Source organism: Trichoderma citrinoviride, assembly GCF_003025115.1.
Source record: "Trichoderma citrinoviride strain TUCIM 6016 unplaced genomic scaffold BBK36scaffold_15, whole genome shotgun sequence".
NCBI lineage: Eukaryota > Fungi > Ascomycota > Sordariomycetes > Hypocreales > Hypocreaceae > Trichoderma > Trichoderma citrinoviride.
In genome coordinates this window covers 661,918-675,348 of record NW_020194723.1, presented here as the reverse complement: position 1 = coordinate 675,348, position 13,431 = coordinate 661,918, and the positions used below count along the sequence as shown (strand labels likewise).

Here is a 13,431-nt window from a genome sequence, read left to right as displayed (position 1 = left end):
GGAAGTTACCCGATCAGGCAGAAGGCGGTGGAGAACGAGCAAATGATAGGGACTCATTCAACTTGCAGGAGGGAGGACCTGTCGCGTCGTATCTTTGACTTTCCATCCCGCCGCCTGTCGAAAAATTTACACGAGATGCAATGCACGAAGCAGTACAAGACATACTGCGGACCAACATCAATGGGAGACGTAATTGCACGCAACGGAAAAGAATTCACGTATCCATTCACATGGAACCCTGATTCCGGCAATTGCTGCATTCGGGGTTCGCTTTGAGTCATTGTACGTCTAAACCGCCTCTCTTGTCTACTCTAATGTCACAAGACGCCCGCTGTCCATTACCCTGTACGCTGGCTGCAAATCAAATCTCACTCGCTTTTTATCCCAAAAAACCATCGAGCCAAAAACGCCTGAAATAACACAGTGATGCTGAGACCCCTTACACCTCCGATGTGTTGACCTTCTTCTTCTCGGCCCCTGAGAAAATGTACAAGAGACCAGCCAGTCCCTTGCCCGCCCCAGACACAGCAAGCGCAGCCCCTGACCCGGCAGTGCGATAAATCAGGGCACCGACCAAGCCCCCGATGACAAGCGCCAGAAGAAACGCAACTCGCCTCGTCCGCGGTCGGTTGTCCAGAACAAAGAGCTTCTGGTCAATCATCAAGTCCACCCACGCTGCCGTCGCCATCGCAGTGCTGATTTCGGTCGCGGCCAAGCTTCGAGACTGCACCACCTGGCTGCCGGCGGCGAACGCCAACAGGGCGACGACGACAACAGCGCTCCAACCATGATCATGGACTCCGTGCCGATATTGAATGCCGGTCGCAGCAAAGACAAGGCCGGTTTGAATCAGGTTGCAAAAAATAAGCCACCATCGCTTGCGAGGCCCGACGATGTGGCCTATTTGGCCGGTCAACCATCCTGCGACGAGGAATACGCCTAATCCCGTGCCGATGTTGGCAGTATAAAACATGTCACCGTTGAACTGCGGCATGATCAATGCCAGGCAGAGGAAGATGGTGTTGCCGGTTTGGTTCGAGGCGAAGCAGTGATAGTCGGGGAACGTCGTTGCATCTGTGATATGATCTGTGTTAGCTTCCTAATAAGGGAAAAGACGATGCTGAAGTAAGAGTATGCTGACCTTGAATGCCTGTGCAGAACGTGATCAGCAAGAGTTGGAGCTCAACGAACAGTGTTGTTCGAATGTCCTGTGAGAGATAGTCGACAAGTTCATTGTTCCTGTTCGGTTCCTTGGCTGCTTGTGGCGTTTGCTTCCCGGTATGGAGAGACCCTTCTCGACTAGTGTCCGGTAGAGGGGTCGTTGTGACTTTCTCCTCCGTCTCGGCCATCGTATCCGTGATATATGTTGTAACACTCCTATATAAGAGCTAGAGGGAGTGTTAATTCTGTTTGGCGGCAGTCCTCAGCAAGTCATCTGATTTCCAAGATAGGGCAGTGCATCACAAAAGTGTGTGTGAAGGCTGGAGATTAGGGATTCCGTCTTGATTTATTGCAGGCGTCGGGACCGACATCCGTCTGAGGCACGGTTGAAAAAAATGGACTTCCGCCGGCCCCACGCCGAAGCCAGGATCCAGACCAGGTCTTTAAAGGGGGAAGCAGATAACGGACACTTCCGGCCAACTATCTTGCGAGAAGCGCATACATCATGGTCATTGCTGCTTTAAAAACCAAATTTATGACATGTGTATTAGATCGAGGGTTGTTCCGATCGTTTCTCCGCATCAAGAAAGGATGCTTGGTCATGCACCTGGGATCGAGATGTAAGACTGTCTGACACATATAGCAAAGAAAGCGTCCGCGTCATGATTTGGTGCAAACGCTGGTAAATCAAGTTTCAAAGACAAAAAGCAATCTGTCGCATCCAATGTTTGCCAGAGTGACTGAGTTGGCATCGCTGCAACAGACGTTGCACTGGAATTGCGTCCATTCTGCTGAACTTCCTTGTCGCTTCTCAGAGAGCAAGCACTGCATGGTCAACACTCTGGGAGCCGAGTTCCGGGCTCATTCTCACCGACTGCAACGACAGGCTCTTAGATAATACTTACGTACCTGACCCCTGGGACGCCATCCATGATGTGAAAGAAAAAATCAACTGTCGGCTTAAAGCGGCGTGGCTGCGAAAGCCGTCCCCCTTGCAGCCAATAGCCAGGTCCTGACGCACCGCATCCGGAGTGGGCCCCGGCCGGCTGCCGTCCAGCCAGCCGTGCGGGCCGGGAGGCGATCTGATCGCGACTCCACCGATGCCGCCGACAGCCGTTGCTGTTTCCGCTGCGGTTTTGCAGAGAAATGCTGCTTCAGGCAGTGATCGTGACATGTCAAAAAATAAAGTTATAATAGACGGCGACCTTGATCCATGCAGAAACGTGGAATTGAATGACTCGGAGGACTAGATCGTGGTTGGAGAGTGTCGTGCTGGTAGGGCTGTGGGTATGGGTTGTCAATAAGGCTGACATGCTTAAAGACTAGGTACGAGCACGTCGGGTATCCTGGAGGGTCTCAAGCTCTTTTAGGAGAAAAGGTGGTGATCCTATGATTTGTGCTTTTCGTATAGCAAGTAGGCGGATACGACAACGAAGGCAGCCAGGAATTTGATGATGTATGGGTCTGTGTATTGTATGTGTTGGACGCGGGTGGCCGACCTTCGCAATGAGCTCTTCTCATAGTAGAAAATATGGCATCATCATAATAAGGACTTCAATTCTATTGATGCCAAACCGAAGTCGAGTTTCAGCCGCCGTCAATAGCTATACAGCCTCGAGCAGCCATGTGCCGATGTTTGTTGGCCCCGTGTAATTGCACGGCAGAATTGTATGCTCTGACTGGTGATAGGGTCGTGTTGCTGCCAATTGACAATGCATGCCCATTGAAACTCTCTTATATTAATTTCCACATAAAATTATATGGTCCCTGTCCATGATAATGAATCTTTGTTTTGCCTTTCTAATTGACTGCTTGAAATTCGATTGACCTGGTCTATTGCAGGTCTGATGTTGAAATTGGTAGCGTTACCTAATGCACAATCTTGAACCGCATATTCTCCGACTGCCGCTGAGCGCGTTAATGGATCACGTGCTGTCGCATCTGCTGACTAACCAAACGCGGTACGCGACTTCTCCCACTATTGTTTCAACGCCGCATAAACGAAGCAACAAGCTGTTGACAGGCATCAAAACACCAGCGATACGAGACAACGGCTCCAATGCTCGCCAGAGGTGCAAATGCGGACCAGTCTGGCATCCCGAAGCCGGCTTCATGACTCGAAATAACCTCGCGGGCCACCTCACCTGGTTGTTGAAGAACGCCGCCTTATCAAAGCCCGCCGCTCGAGAGCTTCCCCAAGCCAGCGACTCAGCATCATTCCGATTTTCGCAATCCCAGTCTGCAGGCGGCCGTACGGCAGAGCCGAGTCAAGCAACCACCGTATCAAGTGGAGGAGACAGACATCGTCAGCAGGTTCAGGAATCTCGGAGCTCAAATGGCCCGCCGAAGAGAGAAGAAGGTTCACTGGTTACAGAAGTGGTGGCATTAGAGGACGACGATATGGGCCGCCTAAACTTGTCTACCGGGTCGAAAAAGCCTTCGCTTTTGTCACAATATGGCAGACTTGCGACGCCATCATCAGCTGAAACCCAGTACAAACAGCGCTCAAATGAGTCTTCAAAAACGAGTGGTGCGCATACCGAAAAACTGGGTTCTGATATTCCCAGGTATAATGGCCCGATAGCAACTCCGGGGTCTGCGAAACCAAAGCAATTTGTCCTGTCACCGGCAAAGCCAGACCCGTCACGCCGCAGTCCATCTCCAGGATTCGACGCTGATTTTGCGGACTTCGACGTGGACGATCTGGAATACATGGATCTGACGAGGACAACCGGTGCATCTGACGAATCTGATGAATTTGGCGAAGATGTAAAAGTCTGGACCGAAAAGGACGCATCCTGGGAGGCACCGTTGCCCAAGACTAAGAAGAGGAAGAGTGCCGATGCTGGTGCTGATACTCAGTTTCCCGATGTCTATCAGATTCTGGGAACCTCTCCTCCTGCCCCGACTCCCGGTCGACGTTCCGTCAAGAAAGTCAGTTCTGCCGTGCCAAACCTTCAACAGACAGGGAGGTCCATTGTTGCTAAACCATCACAGAGTGTTAAAGCAGGGTTACCTTCGGCCGGGTCTTCATCTCCCTTGGGACGACTTGCCAATCAAAGATCACCATCTCCAATCAAGCGGACCCCTGATAAAGACTATGCCATCACTAGCTCTGAGAGAAGGAAGAAAGCGAAAGTTTCTGGCCGGCGTTCTACATCCCCGGATTCTCTAGACTTTGACGACCGCATCCCTCAACCCGAACAGCGCCGAACCGACGAGTATTTCATTCCTGATTCCGATGACGAATTTGTGACACCCCCGTCAGTCCCTGCTGCTACAAAGAAGGATTTTGTGGCGCCTGTGGTCAACCTGGAGAAAGATGACTTCATCATGGATGTCGAAGATCTGCCTCCCACCCCTGAACCAAGACGAAAACGGTCACCACCGCCTGCTCGACGAACACAGGCCAAAGACCTGGAGGCGTCTCACCAAAGCTTATCTGATACCCCGAGCACAACCACTGCCGACAATGTGAGCGAAGACAGCCATCCACAGCCGCCGGTTACGACATCCAGCCAATCATCAAAACTCCTGTCCATAATATTATCGAATCCGCAGCTACTAGCGAAAAGGTGCGACTCGTTAGACAAGAAAATCCAGCAGAATGATCGGGACTTCATGCAGGCCATCAATGACAGATTGCCGAAGGAGAAGAGGAACGAGATCAAAGCGGAGAAAGAACGGCTCGTCAGACAACAAAAGGCGATCCAGGATCTCGATCAATCAGTGAAACATTACAAGAATCTGCACCAGCAACGAGAGGCAGTGGCTCAGAAGGTAGCACGATCATACGCCGAAGGTGCAAATACGGACGAAGAAGAAGCCCGACTGGACGAGCTCACTGAGCATGTCGAGACGAAAGAAGGAGAGCTCGCTCAAATGCTAGCCGCAGCAGGGCTCAACGAAGCCAATCTATTAGATACTACGGAGGCTCCTGACACGAGCCGAAGAGATGATCATATCGTTGTGCTTGGAACCCAGGCTGGTCATGGAGGCTTGGTGAACATGTCACGGAGTTCAAGAGACGCTCACTTGCCTATGGGAGGGACTCAAGTCGTCCATCAGACCCAACTTCCTGAACCTGTCCGGTCACAACTCTGGAATGAACCCATTCCGGCCCAGAGAATGACTGGTGGAAGCGGTAGTCTGTCCCAAGAGGATTTAAACTCACGATCTAAGCCATTTCCACGACAGCCATCACGTACCACCCAGCTGCCCGATTACGCCTCGACGTCTGCTCCAAGATCAGTGCCAACGCTGGTCCATGACGTGGACGCCGAGGAAGATTTCTTCTCTGACATTGATGACGTGGACATGCAGCTGCTACCCAAACCGGCGAAGAAGGCCACTCCAGCCGAGACACGCAAAGCACCTCAGAGGAGTCACATTCAACGCGCAGCAAACGAGTTTAGCGACTTTAGTGACGATGCTGATATGCTTGCATTTGCTCAAGACTATGAGGGACGGCAGTCTGCTCGAAATCTGCCCCTGGATTCTCGACGGGCATTCTCCGAAACATCTGGAAATGCTGTGCCCGCGCCAAAGCAGAAGCAAGCCTCCAAAAGACAGGCGCCTCCAGATTCATCTCAAACAAGGATACCGGCGGAGCTGATGAGACATCCTTGGTCTGCAGACGTACAAAAGACCTTGAAAGATCGATTCAGGATGAAGGGATTTCGACAGAATCAACTGGAAGCCATTAACGCCACGCTCGCAGGCGACGATGCCTTTGTTCTGATGCCAACGGGCGGTGGAAAGTCCCTCTGCTATCAGCTCCCAGCTGTTGTCAAGTCCGGCAAAACAAGAGGCGTCACTATCGTTGTTTCTCCTCTGCTGAGCTTAATGCAAGATCAAGTAGATCACATGAAAGCTCTAGGAATACAGGCCGTTGCATTCAACAGCGAGTGTTCGCCAGAGTACAAGCGGCAAGTCATGTCTGCTTTCGATGAGCGGAATCCAGAACACTTCATCGAGCTCCTCTACGTCACACCGGAAATGGCCAGCAAAAGCCCCCAGTTCATGAACGCTTTGCAAAACTTGTACCGCAACAAAAAGTTTGCTCGCATCGTCATCGATGAGGCTCACTGCGTTAGCCAGTGGGGGCATGACTTTCGTCCAGACTACAAGACGCTGGGACAGCTTCGAGCCAAGTTTCCTCAGGTTCCTGTCATGGCGCTGACGGCCACTGCCACACAGAACGTCATTGTCGACATCAAACACAATCTTCGTATGAAGAACTGCCAAGTGTTTTCGCAAAGCTTCAACCGTCCGAACCTGTACTACGAGGTCCGGCCTAAAGGCTCCAACCCGGTAGTGACGCAGCAGATCGCTGCTTTAATCAAAGCCAAATACCCCGATGTTACAGGCATTATCTACACAATTTCGCGAAAGCAAGCCGAAGATGTTGCCCAGAAGCTCTCTGAACACGGCATCACAGCACGACATTACCATGCCATGATTACACCCTCGGAGAAGGTGGAGGTACAAACTGCGTGGCAAAAGGGCCAAATCAAAGTCGTAGTGGCTACGATTGCTTTCGGGATGGGGATCGACAAGCCAGACGTGAGATACGTTATCCACCATGGCATTCCGAAGAGCTTGGAAGGCTATTATCAAGAAACCGGGCGTGCGGGACGTGATGGGAAGCCCTCCGACTGTATCTTGTTCTATGGAAAGGGGGATATAAGAGTCCTCAAAAAGCTGATACTGGACGGAGATGGCAGCCACGATCAAAAGGAAAGGCAGATGGTAATGCTGAACCGCGTGACAGCATTCTGTGATAACAAGGCAGATTGTCGACGAACCGAGGTCCTCCGCTACTTTGGAGAGGACTTCCATCCGTCACAATGCAACAAGACCTGCGACAATTGTCAGGCTGGGCTTGTATTTGAGCAGCAGGACTTCTCCGAATACGCCATAGCCGCCATACGAGTTGTCCAGCAGCAGCACAGACTGACGGCCAACCAGTGTGCGGATATCTTGATTGGGAGGAAATATCCAGACAATGAAATGCAAAACTCGGATGAGTACCACGGCATGGCCAGGGGGATGAAGAAGCATGAGATTGTGCGCGTTATCGACCGCCTCTCGGCTGAGAAGGGCTTCCACGAGGACAACGTTGTTGGCAATCATGGAGTTGCTATTCAATATCTCCAAATCGGACCTGCTGCCGACCAGTTTCTGACGGGGAGACGAAAGCTTATGCTGACGGTCCAAGTTTCTGATCATGGCGATGCAGATCAGACGAGACCCAAGAAAACAAAAGCCAGCAAGAAGCAGAAAGAGCCGGCTAATAACGTACAATCGACATATGTCTCCTCTCCCGTCAACGCACGCAGAAAAAGAGCAATGGTGCTTGATAGTGATGACGAGTCAAACCTACCCACGACAGCACACGGCTATGTGAACGATGGCTTCGTTGTCTCGGACGAAGAGATGGAAGACGAAGGTGAAGAGGAAATGGCCGAAGAGGACGAAGCTTTTGAGCCGCTGCCTCAGCACCGACCCGCGAAACCAACCAACTCGACAGCCAGCTCCAGAAAGCCATCACGGCCCGAACCTACCTCAGGTAGGCTGAAGCTGGAAGATCTGCCAGAGATCCATCAGGACGTGGTGGATGCTTTCGTTCAAGAGGCACGCCAACTGGAAGAGCGATTTCGGAACAGGCATGAAATTAGACGACCACTGTTTAACGATTCTCACCTGCAAGAAATGGCCATTAATTGGACCATCTCCCTCGAGAGCATGAGCCGGATTCCCGGGATTGACGTCGAGAAAGTCAAGCAGTTTGGCTCGAAGCTGATACCAATCTTAGAGACGTATCATGATTCATATCGCGAGATTTCCGCGGCAGAGTCTGGTGGTGCTGGTGGCTCAGCTTTCAACTTAGATCAAGAAATAGTGGACCTGATCAGTTCGGATCTCGAGATAGATGAGGATGAAGAGGAGGCCATGGGGATGGAAGAAGACTCTCACTACTTTGCTCCCCAACCGCCAGCGAATGTGCAAGCATTCCACGACAGGCTGCAGAGCTTGAATAGTCACCCGAGTCAATCCAGGGGCAGATCATATAGCCGGGGTGGCGGAGGGGGAGGAGGAGGAGGGCGAAGGAGATACTCTGGTGGGAAGAAATGGTCCAAGAAAGGTGCTTCTGGCGGAGGCTCTCAGCGCCGGGGCAGCGGCTCTGGCGGGAGGGGTGGCAGTTCTGCGAGGGGAGGCAGTTCTGCGAGGGGAGGCAGTTCTGGGAGAGGAGGCGGTTCTGGGAGCGGCGGCGGCGGTTCCTCGTCTCGATCTGGCGGAGGGAGCAGTGGCGGGTTCAAGCGTGACGGCAAGATCGTCAAGAAGAGTGGAGGAGGGATTGGTTTGATGCCTTTATGATGAATTGACCATTGACGAACGGCTTTGCTATTCCTCCGGGCGTTTTTGTTCTGTTTTGTTTTCTCATTTGCCTGCGTGTGTCTTTGTTTTTCAATCTGCGTGCGGCACGAGATATGGCGTATCGACGGCCACCCCCCTTTTTATGCTATGGTGTCAGGCGGAAGATCGATTTACGGCACGTTGACAGGGCGACTTTTGGCGTTTGAGCGTTCTAAGCATCTACATAAACCACCATCACTTTCCCATAAAGCGAAATAGAGAAAGAAGAGCAAGCGGGAGAAGGACGAAGAAGAAGAAGAAGAACCTTGATGGAACCCTTTTGTGAAATGTCAATGAGGTAGAAGTGAGGGAATGTCTGCAAGTGTATGCATATATGCTATAGAGAGATACCTACACTACTATGCGCCCTTTAGAAACAACATACTTGAGAACCTGACTGAGTTTCATCATTACGGTAGTATCTGAAGGAATATTCATAGGCAAATGATGTCTATGTTCCCCTAGTTCTATATGGCTGCCATCATCCATCTGTCAGATCGGATACAACATGGATGGAGGATTTGCTCAATTCATATGGCCATACCGGGTCTCAATTTGAAAACAAGATTTCAAACAAAATCACCCCAATCTCAATGAACTTGCACAAAAACTTTGTCTTCTAGTACAGATACAGAACTGTAGAGCTCACTATTACTAGCACAGCTCCGGGAATCTCAACTATAGCAAACAGGAACGACAAATGAAGCACACAAACAAAATAAATGACAGAGAAGGAGCGAACACAGACACTAAAGAGATGAATGGTTGAAGTATAAAGGATCGAATTAGTTGTCAAAGGTGATGACGGAGATTGAAAATGGAGAGAAGAATGAAGAAACGACAAGATTCGCCGTTCCAAGAAACAATAAAAAGGTAGAAGAAGAGAAGAAGAGTCATCTTTTTGGGTGTCGCGTCATGTCCCATCCAACTCCCACACCGCCAGCTACCCTGTCTCGCTTCGCTCCTCCTTTGTGTGATTGCAACCTTTTACGCCACGCTATGAAATGAAGAAAACACTGAAACAAATTACTGTAGAAAGCACGGGAGTGGCATGCCATGCGAATTGTGAGCTGAGGCAAAAGAAGCAGGGATATTTTTGAAAATGAGAGGCTTCATAGCAAGCGAGAATCGACTCAAGAGGTTACAAGAGGGGTAATAGACACACAATCCGATTCCAAAGACCCTCCAGGTCCGATACCATATTATTGGCTTGGGACATGCCATCAGATACCGCCACTTCAGAATCGCCACCTGGGCTTGAGATCTTTTGGCTCAGGGGAGTTGTCGCTGTATTTGCGGGAGCTGAACCGGCTGAAGATGGGAAGGGGGCTCGTTCCACGGGCTGATTCTGTCCTGCCCCTTGGCGTGGGCAGCAAGCTGCTCCGGCGAGATGTAGCCATAGAGCTGCTGGGACGAGTGTTAAGGCTGTCCAGGGTCAGGTTTGAAGAAGTTGGCAGTACGTTGGAACGGCGAGCTGGCTGTTGCTTTGCGAGGTTGGTTTGAGAGTAAGGCCCGGGCGAAGTGAGGCGCTCACGGAACGAGAGCCGGGAGTGACCGTTCCTAGACCACGACCTGGGAAAAGCGTCGCTCATGGGGGATTCCGCCCCAGTGCGAGTCTGAGAGCTTCGAGGGGTGGGGAGCTTTGAGGTTGAGATGGGCGTGATGGAAGTCGTCGACCTCTGGGGTACAGGCGTTCGATGCGGGCTGCGGCCAAGCTCGGCGTCAAGGGCGTTGGACGACGAATTCCATCGAGGGCGTTGCCCCATGGTCGAGGCAGGGCGAAGGGTCGAGGACGAGGCAGAAGGGGGGTAGTAGGACTGCCTGTTTCCGGGCTTCTTGGAAAGCTTCGAGACGGGGGCAGGGAGCGATGAGTCCCGCCGGTTGGTCGAAGTCGACCGAACGCTGGAGGAGCTCGCATTGGGGGATCGAAGCGGGTTGCGGTGTTTTCGCGCGGGCGTGTGCGGGTCGAGGCCAAACGACGACATGACAACCGACGAGGGCGGAGAGCTGCCTGGGGTCTCCATGCCGCTGCCACTGGTCGACCTATCGTTGGAGAGCATGCTGGAGACGGAGTCGCGCAGTTGCTGGCTCTTTCGTTCCGCGTTGATCTCCTCGAGAACGAGGTCCATCTCTGCCATGTCGGCCTTGAGCGTCTCCCACCGCGTTTGCATCTCCGCGTGCAGACGCAAGATCTCGCCGTTGACGGTCAAGCGATCCTTGACACCCTTGTCGATGATGGCGAGAACTCGTTCGATGGCGGGACCATAGTGTGTCTTCTTGGCCTCGTAGCTTTCAATCTTCTTGGCAATAGCAGGCTGGTTCGTCAGATGCATACCGGCTTCGATGGCCTCTCTCAGCTTCATGAGAGACCGCTCGACGGACTCGTGCATCTTTTGAGCCTGCCGGCCAGCGCCACGGAAGACAATGACCCATCTGTCCTCCCCAAGCTCCTTGCGTAGAGACTCGGCGTCCTTCTCGAGCTTGTGGTAGCTCCCGTCTAAGCCCTCGCGGCGCATCTCCAGCTCTTCACACGCGGTGGGGAATGCACCCTTCGCCCTCGCTTCAAAGCTGGATAATCGCATGGGCAAAAAGTCGAGCGAAGCCCGCAGAGGCTGCATCCTGGCGAAGAGGGCGAGCAGACTGGAGTCGTCTTGAGACAAGGTCGATGCTCCTCCCGAGTTGGGGCTCATCGGCAGTGCCAGGCTGAAGCGGTTCGAGGGTTGCAGTCGCGCAGCCGAGAGAGGGTTGTCTTCGACAATAGTCTCCAGGTCTCCAATGTCGACATTATCGCCGCTGGCAGCGACAGCGAGGCTCTTATGGCGGCGCTCTTCCATTTCAAAGACGAGCCGGCCAAGCTCATCCAACTCGCCCTGTATATCGCCCAAAACGCTGTTCCACAGCTCCTCCCACTCCATGGCAATTTCGACCTGGTTGCGCACATTTTGCAGAGTATGCTTGATGCGACCCCATTCTTCGGCTATGGCCTCCATCTGGGCAACGGCTCGGTTGAGGTCATCAGTTGAGACTGTCGGGATATCAGGTCGGTTCTGCAGCTCGTCGATGGCGTTAACATAGGCGTTGATCAGATGCTCGAAGCGGCTGATGGCATTCTCGACCTCCTCGAGGCCTTCACGGCCTCCGGCAGCGGCCCACTCGACGTCGTCCTCGCTGTCCAGCCCGCTGACAACCTCCAAGGCCTTTGAGATCCAGCTCCGGATTTGCTCGGCAGCATTGATCAGGGCTTTGGTGGCCACCGGGGCTGTAGGGATGGCCGACACCTTGCTGGCGAGCGCTTCGGCATCGGGAATGCCAAGCATGTTGAGTTGAGCAAGCTGGTTAGCAAACGACGCCCGGGAAAGCGTGTAGATGGACCCGGGCCTGCCGTGGCCCTGGGTGAAGTAGGAGCTCATCTCTGGCTCAAAGTGATTGAAGGTGATGACTTCAGGCGGCGTGATCTCCACGGGTGGCGATTCCTTCGGGGGAGGAGTTGGTGGGGATGGAGAGTAGGAAGGGGAGTAAGACAGGGACTGCATAGGCGAGTTGGTGAGCGAGGCTTCGGGAGGAGAGGATGGCAAAGGCGGATACTCCTTGGGCGATGGCGGACGCGTAATCCGCTCCAGGTGTTCGCGTCGAGTATCCAGAGTGACCTTGGTGCCATTGCCGTTGATGTGGTCGGGCAGGCGGTATTTCTGCGTGTCCATGTCCATGTTCGGCGGTGATTGCGGCACTTCCATCTCTTGCACGTCGGGCAGTTGGTAGATATCCGCGGATCCGGGAGACATGGAGACGTCCGACTGGCTGGTTGATCTGTAGTGATTGGGAGGGGGGGCGCCGGCGCCTTTCCAGGGGCGGCCGCGCCGGGAGATGACGGCGCTCTTGGAATTCGCCTGGTGTTTCTCGTCGAGCTGGCGGAGTTGTTCTTCGTCAAGCCGACCGATGTCGACGGGCTGGGAGCTGACGGTAGCTCTCTTGCTTGCCGCACCCAGGCCCAGAGCCTTCAAGCGAGCAGCAAGACCTGGCGATGTCTTTCGGAAAGCAGCGACGAGGAGCTCATGCGACGGATCGGGTTCGAGGAGAGTGCTGCTGCGTTGTCTGCCAGTGGTCGGACTCAGAGCCGAGTCGGGAGAGCCGTGCGCGAGCGCGTCGTTGTAGGTGCTGCCGATTTTGCTGTTGTTGTTCCTGGTGGTGTTGCCTGCGGTGAAGGAGGTGGCGGTGGTGTTTACATGTACGTTTCTGGAACCCGTGCTGCGGCTCGTCCTCGGCGTCAGGTTTGCAGATCTTCTGACGTCGGCGGGAGTGGCCGCGACGGACGCTGCAGCAGTGGGAGTGGCTGCAGCCGAGGCCGACGCTGGCGCTGAGGTTGGAGCTGCTGCTGGAGCTGAGCTCGGCACCGAAGCTGGAGCTGTAACGGGAGCTGAAGCTGCGTTATAGTGAGGCGTGGCGGGCGACTGAGTGATTTCGTCAGTGAAGGATCCAAGGTTTACACGCTCACGGCCTGCATCGTGGTCGCTGGTTTCCCTCTCACGGTCGCGCTTTGGACTCTGGCCCACGGCGGAGTCCCTCGAGCTCTCGTTGGCTGGGGGCGAGTCGCGGTCTGGCTGCGAGGCCGGCTCGACGACGGCAGCGGAGTGGCTGGTGGTCATAGGCCGCAGGTGATGGCTGGGGCTTCACGTCGAGAGGCGCCCCAGAGAAGGTTGGAGAAGGTCGGTAGCGGGTGGCTTGCTGGAGGCGTTCAGCGCACTGCAGTGCAGCTGCGGGTGCTGCGCTAAGGTGCCCGGGCAGGTGGTGGGCCGCGATAGGTGTCGGGTCCCTTCAGTGGATGCCTTCAGTGGACGAGGGCCCCGAGGCCGT

The 13,431-nt window shown here is 53.7% G+C and overlaps 3 protein-coding genes across 3 annotated transcripts; 1 reads left to right on the top strand and 2 right to left on the bottom strand.

Annotated features, from left to right (window-relative positions):
• Positions 1-439: 439 nt before the first annotated feature.
• BBK36DRAFT_1127718 (hypothetical protein) lies at positions 440-1,349 on the bottom strand (the record flags this gene model as incomplete). The annotated part of the gene is made up of 2 exons (XM_024891546.1): positions 440-1,074; positions 1,142-1,349. 2 exons carry the CDS (start codon positions 1,347-1,349, stop codon positions 440-442), a joined length of 843 nt encoding a protein of 280 aa, XP_024746270.1.
• A 1,833-nt stretch (positions 1,350-3,182) lies between these two features.
• BBK36DRAFT_1184072 (hypothetical protein) lies at positions 3,183-8,583 on the top strand. Its single transcript, XM_024896384.1, has 4 exons — positions 3,183-3,691; positions 3,800-4,541; positions 4,680-8,359; positions 8,414-8,583. Exons 1-4 carry the CDS (start codon positions 3,274-3,276, stop codon positions 8,539-8,541), a joined length of 4,968 nt encoding a protein of 1,655 aa, XP_024746269.1. The 5' UTR covers positions 3,183-3,273; the 3' UTR covers positions 8,542-8,583.
• Positions 8,584-9,818: 1,235 nt separating this feature from the next.
• Positions 9,819-13,337, bottom strand: BBK36DRAFT_1184054 (KAR9-domain-containing protein; the record flags this gene model as incomplete). The annotated part of the gene is made up of 3 exons (XM_024896383.1): positions 13,065-13,337; positions 12,892-13,028; positions 9,819-12,672 (listed from the first exon to the last, which is right to left on the bottom strand). Exons 1-3 carry the CDS (start codon positions 13,221-13,223, stop codon positions 9,819-9,821), a joined length of 3,150 nt encoding a protein of 1,049 aa, XP_024746268.1. The 5' UTR covers positions 13,224-13,337.
• Positions 13,338-13,431: the final 94 nt, after the last annotated feature.

Bases quoted from the DNA above. Each gene is read 5' to 3' on its own strand.
- BBK36DRAFT_1184072 (XM_024896384.1), top strand. From the start codon at position 3,274: ATGACTCGAAATAACCTCGCGGGCCACCTCACCTGGTTGTTGAAGAAC. The intron at 3,692-3,799 runs GTGCGCATACCG...CGGCAAAGCCAG, and splicing joins TGAGTCTTCAAAAACGAGTG to ACCCGTCACGCCGCAGTCCA. The intron at 4,542-4,679 runs GTCACCACCGCC...TACGACATCCAG, and splicing joins CCTGAACCAAGACGAAAACG to CCAATCATCAAAACTCCTGT.